General features: G+C 37.8%; 1 protein-coding gene across 3 annotated transcripts in view; it reads right to left on the bottom strand.

The window, feature by feature from the left end:
* Nucleotides 1-4,856: 4,856 nt before the first annotated feature.
* Nucleotides 4,857-24,547, bottom strand: part of MYO1C (myosin IC) — a 65,305-nt gene continuing 45,614 nt past the window's right edge. For all 3 annotated transcript variants that reach the window (XM_053457126.1, XM_053457128.1, XM_053457127.1), the window contains exons 4-32: nucleotides 23,739-23,937; nucleotides 23,461-23,541; nucleotides 22,742-22,921; nucleotides 22,105-22,203; nucleotides 21,796-21,909; nucleotides 21,122-21,193; nucleotides 19,842-19,961; nucleotides 19,532-19,611; nucleotides 18,981-19,086; nucleotides 18,620-18,700; nucleotides 18,419-18,510; nucleotides 17,985-18,079; nucleotides 16,820-16,866; nucleotides 16,635-16,715; nucleotides 15,664-15,769; nucleotides 14,881-14,998; nucleotides 14,673-14,786; nucleotides 14,477-14,553; nucleotides 14,170-14,238; nucleotides 13,648-13,732; nucleotides 13,083-13,242; nucleotides 12,813-12,896; nucleotides 11,939-12,032; nucleotides 11,087-11,142; nucleotides 10,428-10,563; nucleotides 8,653-8,723; nucleotides 8,098-8,195; nucleotides 7,585-7,684; nucleotides 4,857-6,797 (exon numbers count right to left, since the gene is read on the bottom strand). In XM_053457126.1, coding sequence (XP_053313101.1) covers nucleotides 6,771-6,797; nucleotides 7,585-7,684; nucleotides 8,098-8,195; nucleotides 8,653-8,723; nucleotides 10,428-10,563; nucleotides 11,087-11,142; nucleotides 11,939-12,032; nucleotides 12,813-12,896; nucleotides 13,083-13,242; nucleotides 13,648-13,732; nucleotides 14,170-14,238; nucleotides 14,477-14,553; nucleotides 14,673-14,786; nucleotides 14,881-14,998; nucleotides 15,664-15,769; nucleotides 16,635-16,715; nucleotides 16,820-16,866; nucleotides 17,985-18,079; nucleotides 18,419-18,510; nucleotides 18,620-18,700; nucleotides 18,981-19,086; nucleotides 19,532-19,611; nucleotides 19,842-19,961; nucleotides 21,122-21,193; nucleotides 21,796-21,909; nucleotides 22,105-22,203; nucleotides 22,742-22,921; nucleotides 23,461-23,541; nucleotides 23,739-23,937 — 2,842 coding nt within the window. In that variant the 3' untranslated portion in view covers nucleotides 4,857-6,770. The remainder of the gene's footprint in view (nucleotides 6,798-7,584; nucleotides 7,685-8,097; nucleotides 8,196-8,652; nucleotides 8,724-10,427; nucleotides 10,564-11,086; nucleotides 11,143-11,938; nucleotides 12,033-12,812; nucleotides 12,897-13,082; nucleotides 13,243-13,647; nucleotides 13,733-14,169; nucleotides 14,239-14,476; nucleotides 14,554-14,672; nucleotides 14,787-14,880; nucleotides 14,999-15,663; nucleotides 15,770-16,634; nucleotides 16,716-16,819; nucleotides 16,867-17,984; nucleotides 18,080-18,418; nucleotides 18,511-18,619; nucleotides 18,701-18,980; nucleotides 19,087-19,531; nucleotides 19,612-19,841; nucleotides 19,962-21,121; nucleotides 21,194-21,795; nucleotides 21,910-22,104; nucleotides 22,204-22,741; nucleotides 22,922-23,460; nucleotides 23,542-23,738; nucleotides 23,938-24,547) is intronic.

The raw sequence follows: 24,547 nt of genomic DNA, 5'->3' as shown, positions 1-24,547 counted from the left end.
GAATCCTACCCTCCATATTATAAGAGAAGCCGTCTCTCATTTCTGTACTACCAAGGAATGGACAAGGAGAAATAAATGCTCAGCTAACAATACTCAGATTTTAAAACAGAAGACAAATTACATTATTATACATTTCAAGCAAATTGCTCCCTCTGACAATAAAAAAATGTAACACAGAAAACGAATTTAGCATTAGTGTTAATTGTTCTGTATACAGTGTGAAAAGGATATATAAGAGCTGTGAGAAAATGTGTACCTGCTGTTCTATTGTATTAATTAGATTCTAAACACTTAAATATCGCTCCTTTTTGGAATAGAAGCTTTCAAACGTATGCTTTGGCGCAGAGTACAATCTTATGGTTGAAACCAACACAACGTTCGCTGAGCCGGTGCTAAAGCTGACTGGTAGTACGTATGTCATATGGCAGCTGAACTCATCCCCTGCATGGAAAATAGCTGGGAGGTGGGGGAAGTGGCAAATGTAGAATACTCTACACTCACTGTCCAATTTATTAGGTACACCTGTTCAATTGCTTAACACAAATAGCTAATCAGCCAATCACATTGCAGCAACTCAATGCATTAAGGCATGTAGATGTAGTCAACATCAGAATGGGGAAGAAAAGGGATTTAAGTGACTTTGAATGTGGCATGGTTGTTTGTGCCTGACGGGCTGGTCTGAGTATTTCAGAAACTGTCGATCTACTGGAATTCTCACGCACAACCACATCTAGGGTCCGAAAAAGAGAAAATATCCAGTGAGCGGCAGTTGTGTGGATGAAAATGCCTTGTTGATGTCAGAGCTCAGAAGAGAATGGGCAGACCGGTTCGAGATGACAGAAAGGCAACAGTAACTCAAATAACCACTTGTTACAACCAAGGTATGCAGAATACCATGCCTTGAACATGACAATGAGTTCACTTTACTCCAATGGCCTCCACGGCCACCAGATCTCAATCCAATAGAGCACCTTTGGGATGTGGTGGAATGGGAGATTGGCATCATGGATGTGCAGCCAACAAATCTGCAGCAACAGCGCGATGCCATCGAGTCCATATGGACCAAAATCTCTGAGGAATGTTTCCAGCACATTGTTGAAAGTATGCCACAAAGGATGAAGGCATTTCTGAAAGCAAAAGGGGGTCCAACCTGGTACTAGCAAGGTGTACCTAATAAAGTGGCCAATGAGTGTATATCTTGTGTGCTTTCTCAAAGGCAAGGAAATGTTGATAAAATTAAACAACCATAGTCTGTATCTGGCATATTGTTTAGACTGACCAACTCATTAGAATAGACAAACAAAACAATGTAAAAGGAACATGTATTTAGTGTACTTTAATTTCATAACAGATTATACACAATGCCCCATATCTGATACAATTTGTGGATGAAAAAAAAGACAGCATTTTAACTAAACGCTATGCCAAGTTGTTTATTGTAAAACAATATTTTTTTTAACAAACACCATTCCCAAATGACACCTAAAATAGAGTTAGAAATATGTTACAACTGACAAGACAAAAAGATGTGCCATATACATTTTGGAACTAAACAATCACTCCAGATGTACACATATAAAATCAGGTGATTTTTGTTTCTTTCCAATATTTCGTTCTGTGTATTAGGTTTATGCCCTTCAAAATATGACTTAACATTTCATAATGAATCATTACAAAAAATGACCATGTTAATCTCACCATAACCCACTTATCTTGAAGGCGGATATATTTTATAGAAAATACCTTGGTTTGCATATGGATGTGGTAATTCTCCGCCTGGAGAAGTTTGTGACATAAACCTCTAGAGTTTGGGCTAATGTGATTTGGAATAGCACTTGATGGATTTGCTAATTGAGAGAACAATGTTCACATAGATCAATTATTAGCGGTTTATTTTGATGTCACATTAATCAAGTGCCAAACTACCTTTCCTGCTGTCTTCGGTGCCTCCACTCTAATAGTAGCAGTGCTGAAATGTTTTACCTTGGGGCCCAAGGTAATCCTCCAAGATACAGGATCACAGGATTCGTGATGGGGTTTATACAGTTATTACACGGGGTGGTTCCTTGTTGACCCAGTGTTTTGGTTTGATCATGGTGTTCATGAAAGTTTTGCTTTCACTCTCAAAATTGTTATGTGCCATTGTTTTTTTCATTAATTTTCAGTAGTGCAAGTAGGGACATCCTGAAAAGGTTGAATTTAGCAAGTTTATATGAAAGTGCTACAAAGGGCATTTGTTTTTAATCCTAGAGCCACATGGCTGTTTTGCATGTTTTACCATAATCCAGAGACCCAGAAGATGACATATCTGTGGACCTTTAGCACGTGGACCCTGCTGGCTATCCATTGCTGGATATTTCAGTGGTAATTGTCAGATGTTGTGTTAATTGTGTTTTCATGATGCAGCCACTGTTGATTGAGGATACAAATCAATAAAAACGTTTTAACAGTAATCCTAAATGCAATAACCAGGAGAAAGGGTGAGCATGGGGAATAGTTTCAGTGAATGACTCTACGGTACACTATTCCTTTAAAGCGATTGTCTTACGATAATGCGCTTATGAGCAAAGTTCTCCTTTGTTAAGTTTACTTATTTGGGGAAAAATTGTATTTAATCCATTAAAAAATAAAATATTTAAATCCTATATGACACAGTGATATTAAGAAAAAACACCATAAGAAGCTTGTTTCACTGACCCCTATTTCTGCTATAAGCACTGTGCTTAGTTTTGGGAAGGGGGCCATGGGCATAGGAACCCCTAAAAATCTGGGGGGGACAGCATTTTCCCCCATCAGATCCCCACTTTCTCCCCATCTCTCACACTATCTACCCCCTCTCACACTTTCTTACTATCTACCCTCTCCCTACCCTCCCTTCTCACACTATCTACCCTGTCCCTACCCCCCTTCTCACTAGCTACCCTCTCCCTATCGTCCCCTCCTCACTAGCTACCCTCTCCCTATCGCCCCCTTCACACTAGCTACACTCTCCCTACCCCCCTTCTCACCAGCTACCGTCTCCCTACACCCCCTTCTCACGGTCTACCCCAGGGGTGTCCAAGTTTTTTCTGCAGTGGGCCACTTAATCAGAATTGTATACGTGCGCGGGCCGCACTTATTTTTCACTTGGGAGAAAATATGGCCTTTAATAAAATATGCAGATTAAAATAAAGTAAATGACACAAAACCTTTACTTTTCCTCTCACTGATTCCTGGGCCTAGAAAGTTGTGTGACTACAAATTCAGGACAATTAAAAATGAAATAGTTCTATTTATTCTAGGGATGCACCAAAATGAAAATTCTGGACCAACACATTCACGGTTCACTTAGCCAAAACCGAAAATAACCCCCCACCTTTTGAAAATAATAATAAAAACTCACATTTTTAATAAAAGCAACACACCACAATTGGACCAAAAAAATAGCAATATGACTTGGCATGATAGGAGTGTGATTGCTAACAGTCCCATCATGCCTAGGTTCCAGCACTTACACATTCATGCTATCACACACACACACTCATTCATTTACTCATTCATTCACAGATTAATTCCCTCAATCACGCATACTGATTCAAACACCCTCCCCACCCCCTTACCTGCACTGCAGCTCCTCGATGCCGCTCACAGACTTCAGCAGGGGGCGCGGCCTCCCTCTGCGTTCTCTGGTACTGCACAGAGGAAGCAGGATGTGATGTCACGTGAACTCTGCTGGGTTCCGCTTCCTCTGTGCAGTACAGAAGACCCTCCCACAGGTCTCGAGGTGCGGACTGCGTAAGATCGGATGCCCTGGCTGCCGATCTTAAGCGGGCCGCAGCTCGAGGTCTCGCGGGCCGCTTTTGCGGCGTTTCTATTGGGGGGTTCCTACGGCCCTGGGAGGGGATTTCTTCATTATCGCCCCCCCCCCGCATGAGTTACTGGGGGGGATCTGTCCCCCCTTGTGCCTACGCCCATGAAGGGGGCCTCAATATTAAAATAAATGCAAGTAAATTAAACATTTTACACGTTACTGATCCTTTGATCACAGCCACCCCTTATAGGAGATGTTATGTGATTCACACAATTACAACACTGGGTGGCTCCTTGTTGACCCAGCTACATCAAAAGAAAGAGTGTGTGTGTGTTTAAAAGCATGCTTAACCAGACCATACCATTAAATACCATTGAAAAGGAACAGTCACTTTTTTGGCATCAAAAATATATTAAATGCATATTGGAGTCCTATAGATTTTACTGAATGCATTCTTTAGTTATAGTAGTTTGAGAATTAGACTCTTGACTCACTTAACTCCTCTTCCAGCTGCCTCGTATGAAAGCACATACTTAGCACGGTGAGCATCAGGAGCGAATGTATGTATATCTTAACACTGTTTTGCTGATCTGATCTTTCATTGAGGTCAGTGGGAGTGCTACTGAGCATGTGTGGAAAGTACGCTTTCTGCCAAGACTGGACAGGCTGTCCCATCTAGCACAGATCTGTTCACTAAAGCCCACCAAATTAGTTACCAGCTTTAATCAACATGATTTAATTGAATCTACTCCAGAGTCTCCTTGTTGGCTGGCTAATATCAACAAACTCTAAACGCAGAGATACGTATGTATCTCTAATGTAATGTACAGCATAACAGCAACCGTGCAAGCCTTTACTATGAAAATGTAAACTGAATGTGATGTCACTGAACAATAGGCTTATACAGTAACAATGTGGCACCAATTAGCACATCTCATTGTATGTGACAGAATCACAATGGATCCTCAGACAAATGTGGAACAGAAAAGCCATTGTTCTTTTTAAAGCTTCAGCACTTCCCAGTTTAGAAGCAGAACCCTAAAGGCCACTGCAGACGAGAAACATGTTCGTTTACACATTTATTGGTGAAAAGGTTCAAATGAAATTATGAGCATTAAAGCATTTTTTTTTAATTTGAACAAGTACATATACCAATAATACAAACAGAGAAGTGGTATCCATTTCTGGAATTTCTGGATATTCTTAGTGTCACTTGTCCATAAGCAGAGCCATTTAGAAGTTCTGTCCTGCTGGTGGACCTGTAGGTCTCTCACCCTTGCGTGAAATGTTGTGCAGGTATTCTCCAAACTGTGTAATTTTTTGGACTAAAAAGTTTAAAACTAGGTAAAGTAGTCAAAAGAAGCTGCACAAGAGACTCCAGGAGCCAGGACAGTTGCTTAATCTTTGTGTACTACACGTGACAGAGAAAATAAGGTAATAGTCATCTGTAGTGTCCAAAAAAACATTCCGTTACAAAAAAAAAAAAAAAAAAAAAGATAACACTCTAAAGCAAGGCACTTGGAGGCAGCAAATGAAAACAATGCATTTTGTGGTATTGTGACTGGGCCAATATGGCAGTTTTATACTAGTGTTTTGGTTAACCAGCCCTTATAGATTTTTTTTTACGAATAATATATGCAATTAAGAAAAAAGGAACTGCAAAAAAATATTCATAAGAGGAAAAAAAGCTCTGTTGGTCAGTGTTATCCAAGAAGACGTTCACACAGTTCTATTCTAAAAAGAAGTCATTTGTCAGTATATTGCATATATATATATATTAGACTCTTGAATGTTTGGCACCCCTCAGGGTTAAGAAGGATATAAATGGTTAAGGTCCACGCTAACTATAACGAAACAAACATTACAGCCTAAACAAAAATCGAAGTACTTAACCCTTTGAATTTCAGCAATATTTAGCCCACTGGCAACCGACAGGTTAAATTAAGACTGTGCACAGTGGGAGTTTGAAGTGGAATCCATTGTGTTATGTGCATGGCAGGTTAACATATACAGTAGATTTGCATATAGAATGAAGTTTTGAGTGAAAGATGAAATAGATAAATAGTTGCAAAAATGTGTTTTTCTTCTCTTTATATAAGAAACGTTAGTTAAGGTGCCCTGCGTAACGACAGGATCTATTGCACATTATACTTTCTTAAAGTTGCAATATATGATCGACCTTGCAAGAAATATGTCAAATTTTCTACTGGAACTTACTGGTTTTTGTATTAACACGGTCACACACTTATTAAACGTATGGCTTACATTCGTCTTGTTTTACAAAAAATAACGACGTTTTAAGGCTTTTTTTGTCCTTCATTTTAAAGACAAATTGTATACAATATTTTTAGTGGAATAAAAGACTATAAAATCTGCCTAACTACTCCTCAAAAACGTAACTATATTGCAGTAATAAGATTGCATAAATACATATTTGAATTAGTGCAGACCAATAATTTGCTCTTTCTAAAGCGGTTTACAATAACATTTGTTTATCCAAGAACCTTAACCCATTGCTTTCTAGGGTGGTGATCAATACACAAGGTTAACACACCGCACTATAAGGCAATGAGCTGCAGGCATCTGGTAGTCAAAGGTGGCCGGTGGATATAATCCTGCTTAAATGCTTACACGCTTCTATATATGTATAAGCGATCATATTCCCTCTTTGAAAGGGTATCCCCCTTACACCTTGTGCAAGAGCACATGAAATACACAAAAACACACTAGTGAGGCAGCCTTAGCAAAAGCAAGTTATGGTTAAAAATCTAAAACAAAATCTGAAATAACAAATATATAAAATGATTTGTTTTCATGTAATCGTTTAAGCAGCACAGGTCTTTGGTAACTATAAAATATAAAAGCAGAGTCAGGTCCTATTGCGAGAAAAGATGTATTGTCCAGCCAGTGGTAAAAAGGGACGCATTTGAAGCCATCTGATTTATCAAGAACCAGATTCCTATTGAGGAGTCAGGTTTCATCATCGAGAATTCAACCGTGGAGCAACCTGATAAATAAAAACAGAAAGTAAAGCGATTATTGGTTTATCACATACACTTAATTATGTACCATAACGTTTAGGCCATAAGACAGTTGCAAAAAAAAAAATGATATGTAGTCTAGTATGTTTTTCCTGGTTTTAAGCGCTAAATTAAAAGTTTTTAGCTATTGGTTTTAATTCCACCTCCACAGATTTTGCGTAGCGTGGTAATTTTTCTCTTCCTTGTTCATCTTTTGTTTAGAAAACCAGTAACGATAATCTTACTTATTTTGTCACCGAGTTCTCCCCTAAAGCTTGTGCTGTTCACATATGCAGGATCGTCTGTTATCACAGGTTTTAAAAATAAACACAAAAAACGAATGTTTCCCTGAACTGATTGAATAATGTGGAGCTTTGCTTGTTAACACAAGGTGGCAGCGTTTTCACACATTTCTAGAAAACCCCTAATCTTTCCATTATTGCAGCAGGCCCACAGTCACTGGGCGAATTTGAGTTTATTTCACAGACAGCAAGACAAAAATTCACTTAAAGCTATTTCATTAATTTGAATTCCATTCAAATTAGTACATCATTTTTACTGGTGAAAAATACAGAAGTGGACAAAAATACAGAAAAGCGGATAACACATTGATTTGCCCTGTTTGCTAAAATGTGACAACTTTAGACCATAACAAGTATAGTGGAATTAAAACTAAACATATAAAAACATGTTATGTTTATACAGACTGCTGTTAGGTCAGGAAGGGAAAAGAAAGGGAGCTTTCAGACGGCTGGGACATCTAGATTCACTTACCACAGATAGGTGTCCGTTCTTTGCTTTGGCTATAAGCAACTCTGAGCCTGGTGTGAAGTCGATAATTCCTTCTTTACCCTGCCCGACTGTAAACTTGATGCTGAATGGAAACAATAAATATACATACTTGTTTATATGTGAAAATTAAACCCAAATTATGTACTTCAGACACTTCAGTTTACTAAATATTTTAACTGTCAAATGTTGCAACTGTTATCAACAGGCTGAAATGGATCTCTAATACAAAAGCCTAAAACAGACTTAAGAAATCCTTGATACCCCTGACTATAGAGAAATTAGGGTAAAATGCACCATGCACTGTCGTGAACTAGGATCGGCCATACCGACAACACTGCAGCAGTGAGCAGGGGCGTGCGGATCTGGTTTGGTTCCAGATGTCCTCACTAAAGTCCATGTAGAAGTTATGTACCAAGACTTAAAAACATTTAAGAGCTGCGCAGCAAGCACCTTCTTAAGTATTACAGAAGTTTTATGTATGTGATGAGTACAGACCTGCCCTGATTAATGTTGACATTGTGGATTTTCTCAGCAGTTATGGCAATTTTAGTCAATGTTTCAATCATGTGATCACTCTGCAGCACCACGTCACCCTGAAAAGAGAAAACGGCTCAAACGAAAATCCACAGAGGAACAGCTTATTCATATAGTAATCGCTTATCAAGATAACTGCCCTGTATTTACAGTATATATTTTGACGCACACAACGGTGAAACAAATGTCATCTTTATGTGCTTTAGCTCTGATATTATAACCCAATCAATTGATAAACACCCTTTTGGTAAACAGAATGCGTTCTAACCACACAGACACGCTTACTCATAAAAGTCAATTTCATGAGACAAGCATTGCCATAAAGAATCAGCTCAGTGATGTGTTTAAGCCGACAGTTACCCAAAACGCCTACAATGGCAGACTCTAAGACTGCAGATAAAGAACACCAAAACTAGAACTTCAACACTAAATCAAACTGCAGGATACAGCATTGTATTTAGAGTTAGAAAATGTTTTTCCATGACTGTTATTTAAAGAGGGACCAGACAGGTTTACCTTTTGTTTGTTATCTTCACATTTCACATGAAGAACAAATAGGTTGTCACTCAGGCTGCTGACAGAGATTCCTGCAGAACAAAGATAGCGAAATATATCATCATATACCTACAAACCACACAACGTCTACCCCAAGATCACCATCACCCAACTCCACGCTTCTCCCAGTACCGAATAACCACTTGGTCCAGTGCTGGAAAGGGATCTTACCAGTTGCTACTTTGGCCAGACATATAAAAAAACAAAAACAAGCTAGTTCTAGAAATTGCTCCCTTATATAAGTCTTTCATGAATTCCTTCTATGACAGGCAATGAAGAATGTGGCCAACTGATGCCTTGTTTCTGCAGGACAGCAAAGGGCTAGAATCAACAACGCCACTTCCACAGGGGATAGCATCAAAAGCCTTCATTTCTACTCAAATGGTAAGATGTAAAACTAAACAGATCAAATAAGTATGAAAGGCTTCTAAAGTACATAACTGGGATCAAAGTAAATGTAACACACCTGGCCCTAGTTGAATATCAACTGAATGAATATGACTTTCTACTCTATTCCTTGTCAACATAGATAATGCCACTGTTTTAGCGCACAAACCTACTCTTCTGTTTATTCTATCATTTATATTTCTGACGTTTACATGGCAGAGGCTGAAAACATTCTAAATGAGCTCCAAATATTAAAGTTTAATAGCCCCAGTATTCATTTATGTAGAGCCATCATATTCGACAGTGCTGTAAAACGTATGGAAACCGTTACTTGTCAGGAATCTGCTTTACACAGTACGAAAATCACAGACATTCAGTCAAGGACTTCAACTGATACAGCGCAGAGAAAAGAACCAGTATGTTGGGATATAATTAGATCTGAAAAAAGAATATGGAGTCGGCTCCAGTTTGTAGGGTCCTGGGAATTTACCCACTTACAGTGAACTTGCCATAAAAAACCTGATATCCAGGGTCAAATCTAGAGGGTTTGCAGATATGATTTTGGGGTGCCATTATAGACTTTGGGTAATGGGAGAATAAAGTTTGTGGATGGCACAGTGCTAGCGGTGGGATTTTTGGTATGTCTGGAGATACGTTGTGTCCAATAGCTGTTGTATAAGAAACATAGCCAAGAGGATCCCAACAAGGGGGAACTAAACGGAAGTGACAGGAAAGGTGATAGTACTTTCACAATTACATAACCCACATCGCATTTCAACAGAACAGCTGTGTCATACAGTCCAAGAATCTTCATTACAGCCATAATGAAAGAATGTTTTCATGCCTGGGCACAACGACAAAACGATTCACGACAAGACTGAAAAACCAGGGAATGAAGGCTACATTGTCTCTGTTCTGAGGAGAATCGACGTGTTTGTTAGTCAGGAGCTGGCATCCAGTGACAGTGCTGAAGCCCGATATATGATAATCAGTGAACCGCCACTTGTCCAGCCCAATTACAGTTTTGTGAAGGAGAGGAGACGTGGTGATCACGGTCACAGAAAGGTTATGTTGGCATAAGTCAGCAAAAACCAGCAGATGAACGAAGGAAAATCATGTCTCAGAGCCTTCTCTACGTACATATACATAATACATTAAGGCAGATGCAGAGACAAGCGGTATCTAGGGGGCTGTAATGGGAACATTTAAATTCCTTTGAAATAACTATCTACATATCTTCCTGATCTCAACCTACCAACCCATCTGTCTAGCAGATACACTTACTAACGAGTTGTGGCATTAACACTCTATAAAGTGCTAGTTAAAAGCACCAAGTTATCCGTTCGTACCTGTCAGATTGGCATAGTCAATTCTCTGTTTTAGTTTGGCTTCTTCCACGATGTAGACAGCATTCTGAGTTAGCAACAGCTGTCTCTTTCGGGGTTTGTAGCCCTTCCGATCGTACTTCACAACAGGAACAGCATACTAAAAGTGTAAACGGTCAGGTCAGTAGATGATCCAAAAACAAGGTTCCCCAAACCACTCCTTTTTTCATTGAAAGCTAAAGTACCAGCTCTATAGCAAAAGCGTCCAACCTTTCATTAATGAGTAATAAATATGGAAAACAAAAATCCAAGTTATGGATAGGGGATATATTTTAGGTCATATAGCATATTACTTTATGTTTTTATGTTTGGCTTTAAGTATACTACATTCTCGACATTAGTTTTATTACAGTTGGTAACCTATATACACTAAACAAGGAGTTTAAAAATTTTAAGTAGAAGCTAGCCATTTGCTGAAGACCCCGGCCGTAAAGTGAACGCTGCTAACCCTCTATGTCGAGAGAACCTAAAGCTAGGCCTTTCGGTAAACCTTAAAATAATTTAATGAAACTGAGCTGCATTGACAGACTAGCAATAAACTCAAGGCTCCTAACTGTTATTGTAAATTACAAACTTAGTAATATTAATTAACGTAAAACAATGGTAGAGGGAATTAAAGTTACCATGAGTGCCTGGTTTTCCAAATTTTGATGAATTTTTGTGTTGATCTCTTCATTGGCTAAACAGTAAAAAAAAAAAAAAAAAAAACACATTAAAACTGGGTGTAAAGCCCAAACTAAGAGGCATATTCCTGAAATAGTAGAACATGTTTACTTGGTGTCTTTATGATGTTAGAATTCTTTAATTACATAAAATTTGCCTCTTTGATAATTTGTGTATGGGAACACTTAATTGTTATACCACACAAAAGCAAGCATCAATATATACTGTATCCATAGAAACTGAAAAAAGTATTTTTTTCAGACGAGTAAACCTTTAATGCCAACTTTGTATTTAGTGACAGATGCTTTAATATGGTTAAATTTCACTGTAAGCAGCCCAAAAAATGAATAGAACATGCCGGCAGCTTAAGCAAATAACGTTCAGTGAACCCGGCAATTTCACTGACCGACAAATCATAGGAGAGTCACGGCTCCTGCCACTGCTTTTTCCCTGCTGAGATATTTATAACATACCACAAAATACTACACTACGGAGGTAAAATGAGACTTACTTAATATAGGACTGTCGGCATGTACAAATTAGTTATTTTCTGATACACAACTGCTATCGTTTTGCAAGCCGCACATATTATTCCAGGTTTCACTAATAACTTGCCAAATCATTTTACCCAGGAGCAATAAGAAAAAGAGCGATGTAAGCAATTTAATGAATAAAACAGGCTTTCAACTGAATATACCTTCTGCACAAGGACTGTCTGTCCGTTTCTGTCATAGAGCAACCTTGTTTAATTAACAGACACCTGCAAGCTTGTATTAAACAATTTATATTCCATTATACAGTAAATTACTCACCAAGTCTTGTGTTTATGAAGAGTCTTGGAACACTTTGTGGGTAATTGTCTTTTTTATCCTTGAAGATCTCGCTGGCAACTGCTTTTTGCTCCAGCTGTAGACAGAATATATGGAAACTGATGGATTTGCAAATCAATTATCCCAAAATCATCTCTTGCATTACTCAGCCCCAAAATGGAACAATGGATCAAATTCTTATGAGCTGCATAGGTTTGGCTGTACAGCATTTTATTATCTGAAGCTATAAATGGCTCCGTCCCAACTCATGAGAACCCCCAGCTCATCAAGAACGGATGACTGGGAGCGGTACTAAAAGTGTGAGCGTGTCAAACAACGATTTATTTAAGGACACCAAAGTTCAATTCTTAGGGACGTTTTCAAAGTTTTTAATGTTTTGATGCAGTCTAAGCTTTAATTCATTAATTAAAACTAGCAATAAGCTTGGGCTTTATGTCAGTGTAATATTTTTGGGGACATTTAGTTAAGAAGTTCAGAACTGTGGCTCAGCCCGACAGGCTCAACATCATCTAACCATTTTCTAAACCTTCCCAATCAACAATCAGCAACCTAGTAGGTGAGGGCTAACATGAGGAGGAATAATCAAGTATATCTTCAGGTTAAGATATCTTTGCTCGGTGTAAGTGGTTTTTTTATTACATATATGCTGCTTACTTTAGTCTGTAAACACAGCCACATCGGTTTAATAAGTGTATGGAACTATAAGATACTGGTTTGAGTTAAGCGATAGACCCACCGTAAAACCTCCATGTCTGGAAGGAAAAAAGCCATTGCCGGCCCTTTAAATGTATTTCTCCTTGTGGGTATTACTAACAAAATAAATGTGATTCATAATAGATCTGATTATTTACAGTACCTGCTGTTTCCATTCAGGGCTGATTCCCCGGCAGTATTTCCACACCATGTTCTTCATGCACATCTCTCTCAGCAGTTCTGATGACTACAGGGAACAGATATATTGTCAGAGACCGACAGCCACAAGTCTATTGTGAAGCCACATTCATTCACGTTCATTCAGAAATTTGGACCTACACATGACACTTTCAAGTGAGCAGAAAGTTTTTAAGTGATTACAACCAAAGTCTAGAGTTATATTTATGCAGACAGTTCAGTGTCATCTTCTCACCTCTTTCAGTGATGGAGGAGGTGTTGGCCAAGACTTGTCCAACACATTCTTTGGCAAATTACGAAATAGATTCATCAGGAAAGAGAAGCGGATATAATCCAGGTAGTACTCGTTCTCTGGGCAGCGGGGATAATTCCGATAAATAAAGCCTTTAATGAATCTGAAAAAAACAAAACACAGAGGAATTATCAAGGGAAAATATTGGGTCTTTACTTGTTATAAAAAGGAACGCATGATTGACAACCAACTGTATGCCAAATTGTATATAAATATATTTATACAGTAAATGTTATTCAATAATTACAGTAAGATTCATAAAATACAGACACGTTTTTTGTTTATAACACTTGTACAGATATGAAAAGAGGAAACCAGCAGTGAAGCTACAGATTATAGGATAGTAAGTTGAATTCAAATTTCCTGCAAACCCCCCCCAGGAAAAACCCAGGACACATCATAGACTAACGTGCACATAAAATTCATTTCTATACACATACACACACAAACAGAGAACTTGTACTTAACGGAAATGTTTTGCATATTATTTTAACAGTATTACACTAACCTCCTAATTACTTCTACAGCCCATTTCCTTTTGGCTGCTTTTCGGCGCCCAACTGTTCCACGCCACCAAGACTGGATAGTTACAGCTGAAGATAAAAGACTGTATTTAGAATAGATGAATGCCAAGGTCCGTTCCAGAGACCTTAGGTATTCGAAATTTAGATCCATGAAACTTTACAGGTTGTAAACATAACATACTAAGAAAAACTAACTGCAAAGTGTTGCTGTGTATGAATGATAAAATACCAAGAAAACACTAAATAGTATGTCATCAGGCATGTGCATTAACACTCGCCTTCTCAAAATGAACAGCACATTCATGGGTGTGTATGCTTCCCTTTCCTCATTTAATGAACACTACATGTGATGCCCCACTCAATTATCCTTACTTTGGTGGGGCAATCTAACTATGACACATAAATCCCCTTACATTAAAAGTTGGGTGTATGAATGTATCACAGTACTCCAGCCATTTAAAATGATGTAGCAGTAATAACCAGAACAGAATAAACTGTGGATTTACCGGAATGTTTTAAGTGTAGGAATTTTTGGCGCTGGTGGTAGCCTCTCCATCTAGACTGGAGAAAAGTTGCTGAAATAAAAGTAAACAGAAGTAAGCTGTTGATAGAAGAATGAATGAGAACAATTAGGAACAGTAGCTTTCAGGAGTCCAACAGTAGGCTGGGTTACATAACAGACATCCATAGCAATAGTGTACCAAGATGGGGTATCAATTAACAGCAATTCAAATAAAAGACAGAAATTCTATGGAAAAGTGTACTTTTTAATAAGAGATTACAAGTGTCACAGGACAAACTGTATTAACACACCTATACTTTGCTTCCTTTCTTCCAAGGCATCCTCAGTTGCAAAGAGTGTTTTTGGAAAACGAATGAAGAGTTTTGTCCTATATTAACATACAAGTAGAAACAAAGATGGAGATTTTAGTTTTTTGATTGAGTCTTGTATTTGTCTACTGTCTCAATGAGTTGACATTTCCAAAAAGCTAACAAAGCCTTTATTCACCTGCCCATTTTAAATTCTTCTGGCTTATAACCCAGGCTCTTCACTAGAACCAAGACGCCATCGTGTGCTCTTCCATTCCAGTTTGGCCATGTTTCAGAACAAAGGGGTTTGTACCTGCGGATTACAATTACAGCCATGGTATTACAACTCTCATGAGAATGTGCTGACACAAAGTGATATACAGCAGACAATTGATCCCAACTCTTACCTCTGCAGAAAAACTTCATATTTGCGCCTATATGCAAATCCAGCACGGCGAACACGTACATTTTCAATGAGACCCAAGTACTTCACCTGGTGTCTGATAAGAACCTCATCAAATCGAGCTTGAAAGACAGGAGTGAATAAAGATTATACTAAATCAGACAGTGCGTGAGGACATCATTTTACTATTCGTTGTACAGAATATTTAACCTTTTACCATCAATCTCATCTAGAATGCTATGATATAATTAGTATGTTTGCATCTAAAATGCAAACAGCTCATTTTAGCATTTAGTGACATATTTCCCACTTAGTAGGGGTAGCTGCTGTTTTTTTGGTGTACTAAAAATGTAATAAAACATATTTAAATCCAAACTATCGTCAAGTACATATACACAACATTTCAAGCATTTCAAGACAAATGCTTCCTAAGACCACCTTCTCTGCAAGTAGGGTGACATTGGGGCTATTTTTTTTGCCATGGGAGACTATCAACACTATGGAGGAATTATTATTAATATTAGTTCCACTATATCCATAATGGCATATTTTTAATTAATTTTTTAATCTTTTTGCTACCCTAAAAAGCTACTTGGACATTCAACCTATTAGCCTCCACTTTCACTAAACGGTGTAGTAACATACTCTAGGTATCACTGGAACTTCAAGTGGTCTAAACAGCGTTGAATACTATTAAGTGTCCACTCAGGCTACTCTGAAGCAGACAGTTGTGTCTATGCTGAACGCAGAATATAGCACTAATAACAGTGGCAGGCCTGAGGATTACCTGGTTGCTTGGCATCATTTGGTTTAATGCATCGCACGTAAGAGGGCTCCTTGGACATGAGGATTTCCATCAGCTTAGATAAACTATTCTTAAACTGAGTTGCTGCCTAAAGTAGAAATAACATATAAATGTGATAAATGTGCTTCTTCGTACACCATCTATATGAGAGAGATATGGTGTGGTATTTGATGTTATATTTCTAATACTAAACAGGAGCCATTTCCAACGTGACTTTAAATACAGAAAAATAACAGTAGAACAGAACTTTAGCTCTACTAAATCACTCAAACAATAGAAATATAGTTTTTATTTCATTTATCTTTGAGACCAATACCCTTTTAGAAGTAATTGTCTTCAGGTCAAATGTGGTTCATGGGGCAAGCAACGGCCTAACATGACTGCTTGCTTCAATGGTAACGTTATATATATATATATATATATATATATATATATATAACACACAGTATTTACTTGATTATAAGAGGACCCAACAAAATTTGAATATCAAGAATATTAATGAGCTCCGTCACAGACGGCCCTGCGGAAGTGGCGGGCGGCAGCGGAGGTTTTCTGCCAGAGAGGAGGATCCAGGTCCCTACAGCGCTGCGGGGGATCTGGATCTTAGTCTCATAGTCAGAGTATTTGAGGTCGGATTATAAGATGACCTCGAATATAAAACAAGGGGTATTTTCCAGAGGAAAAAAACTTGTGTTGTCTATTGCGAGATCAGCTTCCCAGCATGCAGAGGAACAAAATTGATCCCAGCTTGTACTTTTCCCACTATGTCATGTGATAAGTTTCACTTAAATTGTTTACAAGGTTGATGTCTATACCTAAATATAGCAAAACTACAGTAAATTGCAGTGGCCTCTGAGGAGAAAGAAAATGCGCCCCAACCCCCAGTACTCGATGGGTTAAGGAAGTATTTGCTATTAATCTGATAACCCCTTTATTACAATTTTTATTCCTACCGTCTCAGGCCTTTTTTTGTCCGTTAGTTCAGATCTGTCAAAGCATTGATGCACGATTGGGTTTCCTGAGTCACACATGACCTGCAAATTTAAAAGAAATAAAAAAACATGTAAGAAACACCGCATGGCCATAAATATACAGGAAATTTCAATAGCACTTGCACAGGACGAGCAATGGCACTTACCTCTTTCAAATTACGGAACAGTAGATCATTGTTTTTATCCAAAAATCCTACAGAAGAATAGGTATTTAAGTAAAACACAGAAATCAATATAGTCGAGTACATTATAAACTGAATTCAAAATTCCCAAAAAAAAGACTATTAGATTTGTTAAAGATATTTTTTTTTGTATGTTACTGTACTGATTCTCCCTATTGACAGTGGTCCCTCGCCTTCACCGTAATCAGGTCTTTCCCCTACAAACACATTTTTCCCCCCACTCTTGCTCCAGAAATACTAAAATGCCCATAAATTTGTCCATACATGAAGAAGGCAAAAACCTGTGGGCTTTGTATGATACAAACTGAACAGCATCTGCTGTATGAGTCCACACGCATCATTCTACATACAGTTATAGAGAGCTTTTCATTTTAGGAGTAAATGAATATCTGTTAAAGTATCGGTATCGTCTTTTTTTGTTTTTTTTAACTGGTTCCCCTCGTTGATGCTTGGAAATAATGTCATGTTGCTGTGGGTATGCAAAACAGATGTGTGGTATTTTTCGCTGAAATCCTCACTCTGAAATTAACAGAAACCCTTTCATAAAGAAATTAAGATTTGATAGAAATTCTTACACAGAAACAGCATGAATACAAAATGTAAAAGTAATCAAGAAAAAAAAAAATATATATATATTTTTATCTGCCATCAAATTCTACGTTTTTAATAGAATTCTTAGATATAACCAAAGTGTTTATTCGCTGAAAACTTGGTGGGTATGAGCAAAAATCATCCTATAGAACAGGATAATAAAGTGGTGGGGTTTAAAATCCATGAGATAACCATAAGCATATAACCATAATAGGCATAAGTCTATTATGAAAAGGTGGGTGTATTTCAGCAAATATATGACCACTCAGCACCCCAAGAAACGTAATAAATAAAAAATGGAATCAACGTGCCAGAGACATCAGTCCTACCCCAGGCTATGGACCATATGTAGCACGGGACCTTGTCACAATGTTATTCCTGCTGTCTATTGGGATTGCAGACACATTTATTGTATTTAGAAAAAAAAATGGGAACAGTCGGTGGGTCAAACGGCGCTTATCTGCACCATAGGATATGTTTCTGTGAGCCAGGAGTAGGCTGTACCGTTACACTAGGAGAGGTCTCGCAACCCACTTACCTACTACACTGTAGTTTACTTCACCAGCATAGTGCAGCAGCCGAAACTCATCTCTCCCAAGAGATTTTCGGGTTTTCTGGTCACCCAATTTGTGCCTAGAAAATAATAAAAAGACAAAAAAAATAACTGCCATTTCATGAGACTTTTAATAAAGTTGTAATGTACCAGACTTCATACATGCTTACTGGATTGTAAAGAGTTTTAAAAAAAGTGTTTAAGCCCTTGCAGAGCATAATAGAGAGTGCTGCGCACAGCAGCTAGAGATCTAACAGTATGTACTGTGTACATAGAGAGTTTATGCCTAAATAGTACACAGTTTTTTTAAATTCACATTTTATATAATTTAGGTGTTAGTTCCATATCTTATAAACCTCAATAGTCAAAACCACCAAATGACACTTTGTGAACTGTCATTTTTTTTTTTAAATACTCACGTCACAAAGTGTGGGTGATTTTTCACAGTGTCCTCTAGCTTTTCTAGGAATGTCATATCTGTTGCATCTCCGGGACGCAAACATTCTTCATCCTACACAGACAAAACATATACCAGCTTTATTAATATATTTTCACGGATGGAGGCAAAAACACAGGCAGAATAGGAACACAACACTGAAACTAAACAACCACAAACTTACCAAAATCGAAATAATGCCTTTGAACTTTTCTTCAACCAGGTCACAGATGATTTTGTTATTAAAATACTGGACAGGTTCCCACTGTAAAAAATAAAAAGCACACAACAACCATGGTTTGGTTTTATTCATATTGTGACAATTACAACCCCCCCACCAAAAGGAAGAACATTCGCATATATTGGTTTCTTAATAATAACAATCTAAATCAACACTACCCATAATGATAAATTTCCCATTTTGGCCTCATTATAATCTGTCCGGGCCGGATGATCTGGGTCAAGGTAAGCGCTGGTCTCCAACCCATAGCAGGTCTTAGCTCTACTGCATTGGGACAGACAAGAGAAGAAGAATGTTGACTTACCGCAATTCCTTCAGATTCATACTCCTCCTGCTCAGATTTTAGGGTCAGTTCTATGAAGAGCTGCTGTAGTTTCTCATTGCAGTAATTAATGCAAAATTGTTCAAAGCTGCAAGCAAGTGTGGAAAAGGGCATTAAATAGCTTTCAGAATTTGCTGGCATTGGGTGCATCTCCACCAACCAATGATACCAGCATTATAATGTTATAATTTGCCCAAATTAAATGCACAGCTCTAAAACATTTTTAATTGAGTTTTCATTTTGTTTCTAATGATTTCTGAACATTTTATTTACACAGTGCGTTCCAAGTGTTTATATTTTTAGCTTTAGTGTTTGTAACTTCCATATGTTTTTAAAGAACGGATTTTAATGTTTCATATGCAGTTCAAGAGGAAAGGTAGTGCGATAAAAACTACTAGACAATTTTTAGAATGGATATGTAGAGATGAAATGAAAAACATGGAGCTAGAAAACTTGAAGCAAAGGTATAGACTGAGTTTTTTTCTCTTACTATAAATTCTTAAATTTGTCTGATAGGAAATAAAAATATGTACCTGTTATGTTGAAAAACTTCAAACCCGTAAATGTCCAGGAGTCCTATGACTGAAGCATTAAGGCTCAGGACATCTCCACCCTGAAGAAGGAAAAGAAATCATTGAGCTTATGGTTTGCAACAAAACAATTATATATGTTTCCAGCAAAATAAAGACTGACCCAACACGATACAGTGTTATCTGTATAACTTTCAATAGTAGTAGGAATAATGCGATTCACTGCTGAATTTATTTTAAAAAGTGTTAAATTCAAGAAGGACTTTGTGATTAACCACTTAATGCCAGAAAGGTGCACGTGTAAGGAATATACCTTGTAAGCAAGAGACTTGTTAATCTTGCTGACAAGCCAGGAAAATGTGCGTCCGTATATAGCTTTAGCCAGAGCATCTCGCGCATACGCCGCTTGTTCCAGGTTCAGAGGGCTGTTTAGCTACAAAGAAAAGGGAAATTAAGCTTAAGAAGTTCTTACCACCTACTGTCGTCTCTCATTTTTACAATGTTCCATCATTTGCATTATTTATTGATTTATATATCATCATATTCCATAGTGCTGAACAATGCGAGCAGATTCTGTAGTGCTATTACAATATAGACAGTGAAAATTAACAGTAACATTAAAATGGACATGTATGCAATTTGATAATAAGATTACCACTTTAGATTTTTTAGTATAGATGTATAAAAAAACAGCTAGATGAGCCACTCTTATTTCACAGGCCCTGTTTAACCCCCTACTGCCACATTTCCTAGGATTCTGGAGGTCACACTGTCAGCACAAAGAACACCTTCATGTTTTGATTCTACTATGGAAACTTAACCATATTTCTCAAATTATAACTCTGAAGATGGTAGGTGCTGCACCCCCTGCATGACCCCAGTAAGATTTGATGGCACCCAGGACAGGACATCTGGAAACCTTTGAAGACACCATGCTTGGGTGGTCTTCATGTTTCATTGATGTAATAATGGGGTCTGGCCAGGACACCAGATAACATTTATGGTAGAATGCTGCCTAAGGAAAAGTTACCTTCTTTCTCATATGGATGCAAGATGCCTTGTTAACCCTTTAAACCCTTGGATAACAACCTTTTTTATAACGGCATCCTTCATATCAATTTTTTCATCTCTACTAAACAGATGTAGTAATTTTTATATCATTACCATAACAAACATCACGTTTTAATAGGCTCACCAATAGAATGAATACAGATGATGGTAGCCCCAGTGAGGACTGGAGTGGCAGAGCTGTAGAGGAGATTTCTCTGAAAAGCTTGCCCAAATGCATTAAAGTGGTGGGAAAGGAGGGTTCTAGTGTCAAGGCCAATTGGCTTTTAACAGGAGAAACCTGTATTTAGGAATTCCATTTCCATTACACATTGATACACTAACACTGACCCTTATTACTTCCCTGGCCTACAATATATGATATGGAAAAAAACACTGCATAATATAAGGTGCAGATAATCTATATTTTAAAATAATTTTCTTTTTGATGCCAGAATTGTTACTTTATTCTTCATATGCTAAAAAACACAGATGGCTTTGGCTCACTGATGCGCATGAAGAAAAACGGTGTTTGGGAACACTTACTTCCTCCCCTTTAGCAATAATCTTCTTGTGTATGAGAGATTCACGCAACACAGCACTGTCAACAGACAAAAGCTGGAATAGAGAACGACAGAGGTCAAAAACATACTTTAACAAAGCAAAAAAGAAATAGCCAAGGAAGAAATAATGTTCTGAATTTACTCACAGCACCATACACAAGATATAAATACAGTATCTATTGATATTTAAGGTTCTCATGTATTTAAGGGTTCATCCTAAAAATTATTTTATATTACAAAAATAATTGGAGTCTCTACGGTATTCCTGTGTCTTGCACAGCATTAATAAGCAATTAACAAGGATGCCACACACGTCAATCAAAACATATTGCCAAACCATGTATACAATCATCTATGTATCTCGCCAAGGAGCACAGCGTTTCTATGGAAGTTATTCCTCTTTTCTGACTTTGGCACCCTGAGAATGCATACACACTCCCAGTGCCTGGACAGACACCAGTGGACCATTCACCAAGTACATTCTATCCTAAATTTCACTTATACGGGAAAGTGAAGAAACCTTAAATTGCTTTACTGGGAAAAGATGGTCGTGACTGCCCCTTTAAAATGTCTTTTGGTCCACAGGCCGAATGGAAGACCAAGCCGGTTGCTGAACAGAAGACCCCATTCCAGATGTTACATTTAAGCATTACTTACCCTAGCAAGGTATTTAATCTGATTTTCGGTTGTGACCAGTGCATGGCCCTGCTCGTCGGCGCCAAATTGAACATTTCCTAAATGTAAGACGCTGGCCACAACACTCAGCAATTCCTATAATATATAAAATAATGAACTTATGAAGTAAAGAAGTCAGACCAGACTGAAAATTATGTATAATTAAGAAAGATAAAATGTGCACACATTATATATGGTCACTTTAAATTCAGGTCAAACTCTAGTATAACTCTGGTAATTTTCTTAGACATTGCCATTACAAAAACTATGGCCAACAAGACAAAAACTCACCTCCACATCATCCTCATTAAAGTTGATGACCGACAAAGCCTTTCGAACCACCCTCCAGTCACTCTTATCATTGATGGAGCTGACCCTGGCACATTGACCCTAGTGACACACAAAACAATATTGACGTTGAAGGCTATTTGACATGAAAATATTTGTGTGCTTACAATTTGCATTTATGAATTCCCAACACAGACTAAACACGCACAAACACATTGACAAGATGCATGACCAGACATTCCCTTTTGAACAAGGTCTCCCAAAACCAGGCTGGCAAACAATATGCACAATATTATCAAAAACAGCTAGTCTAACATCCATAGAACCCAGAATAATTCTCTGATGATTATGTTGAAAATACAACAGTTTTCACATACTTCAGGAAAGTCCAGTGAATGTGCCCCTAAGGACTTATTTGTGTTGGAAACTCCGGCTTATAGATGTGATGCTTTATTGTAGATGTGACCATATGTGTAAATAACAGTAAATATAAAAAATTGTCAACTTTATAAAACAGTCACCCTTGCAAGCAATTTAAAGGTTTGAATCCATGTTGCACTGCACACAATGCTTTAGCATATTTTAACTTCTGTTACTTGTTAAGTCGTATGGCCTAAATCTTAGACCAGCCAAAACCCACCTTCACCAGATACTGGTAGTTCTGGGCATTTTTGTCCAAGCCCATTCGGCGCAACAGATCTTCCTCCCCTCCCTCAAGTAGCTGGTAGAAGATGTGGAAGTTCCTCTCTCCATGGTTTTGATGCACCACACGCGACTTCTCCAGGAGATAATTCAGGATGTGTCCTCCCACCGGGGCTCCCTGAAAATATAACAGCCTTAGTACCGGCCTAAAAGCCATTTATATACATTGGAGAAGAGCCAGAAATGCTAACGTCTTAATATATTTAGAAAACCACTGTAAAGATTTATGAGATAACCATTACGTCAAAGTAAGACACTCTTCAGAGATACTTTTTTTCACCTTAACATATAGTAGGTATCTATTTATGTCATGTTTTGCACAGTTATGCAAAAGGCAACTAAAAATCTACATAAAATAGACTAAGAAATCCCTCTGTGTATTTGCATGAGGGAAAAATGTAAATTTAAAGGTGACACTGAGCTGTCATACGCATTAAAGTATATATGATGGCTGTACAAATCACAGCTGAGCTACCTACAAAAACTTGACACTAATCCAAACAACCATTGCTATTCCTTTAAAAACAAAAATGTAAAACACTATTACAGGCCCTAATAAAATACTGAGACTCCTAGAGTGATAAGGAATCCACAATCAAGTAAACCTATTCTAAAAATAATCTCATTAAAACCAAGTGTTTATACTAGCGTACTCACTTTATAGTCAAACTGCACATCCATATATTTCCCAAAGCGGCTTGAGTTGTCATTCCTTAAGGTTTTTGCATTGCCGAATGCCTAAAAAAAAAGTTACAAATCATGCAAAAAGAAACTGTTAGTGATTTGTTTTACAAGAAAATAATGAATTGTTAATCAAATATTACTCTAAAACTGTTTTTTCCCTCCAAGTTACTTTTTTTTTTTTGTTTGTTTTTTTTTCCCAAAGTGTTAACATAGCAGTCCGAGCCTACTTGCCCTCTCCATTGATCACTTACTTCTAAAACGGGGTTGGACTGCAGGAGTCTGTCTTTCACAGTTTCCACTTGGTCGCTGGCCGGACACGTCACAGCATAGTACTGGAGGATTTTTTTGCTGGCCTCTGTCTTCCCCGCTCCACTCTCTCCAGATATAAGGATGCACTGATCTTTCCTCTCAGTGCGTAGAGATCGGTAAGAGTTGTCTGCGATGGCATAGCTGCAAAACAGCATTGTGTAGTGTTAGACATTATTAGAAAATGCTCATGGAATAGATGCAGGGATTTTTGGAAGTGCTTTAAAGGGATGTAATCACAAAAAAACTATACCTGCTTAATGAATATGCAAGTATCTGGCTCAATCACACCAGAACATCGGAGGTAAATGTTGTTGCTTAAAGGAACACCACTTGCAAACTAAGTGCTAAGTGACACCATGATGCGGTAAGACACAACCACCAACACACACCCACACACACACACCCACACACACACACACTTTTCTCCAGCTTTTCTCTATGGAGCGAAAGGTTGCTGGTTCTTTAGCACTTTCTTTTGGTATCTAAAACCTCTAGCGATGCCTGATGTTACTGATTCCCCAAATCTCAAAGGGAGCTCAACTTCCCTGAATTTAGATATCTACTGGACCAAACTGAAGTTGAAATGATGAGCTGTCATGTTGCCCCTAAATATTGAAAAATGGTAGCACATGGGCATGTGCATAAATATAACATTACGTTAATTAAATTCAATACAATGACAATAAGTTACTTTTCCTTTTAAAACGTCATGCACCCAAGATAAATGCCTTTTTTTTTTCTAGAAGCATTA

Source organism: Spea bombifrons, chromosome 2 (genome assembly GCF_027358695.1).
Source record: "Spea bombifrons isolate aSpeBom1 chromosome 2, aSpeBom1.2.pri, whole genome shotgun sequence".
In the NCBI taxonomy this organism is placed as follows: Eukaryota; Metazoa; Chordata; class Amphibia; order Anura; family Pelobatidae; genus Spea; species Spea bombifrons.
This window is presented reverse-complemented; position numbering and strand designations above follow the sequence as displayed.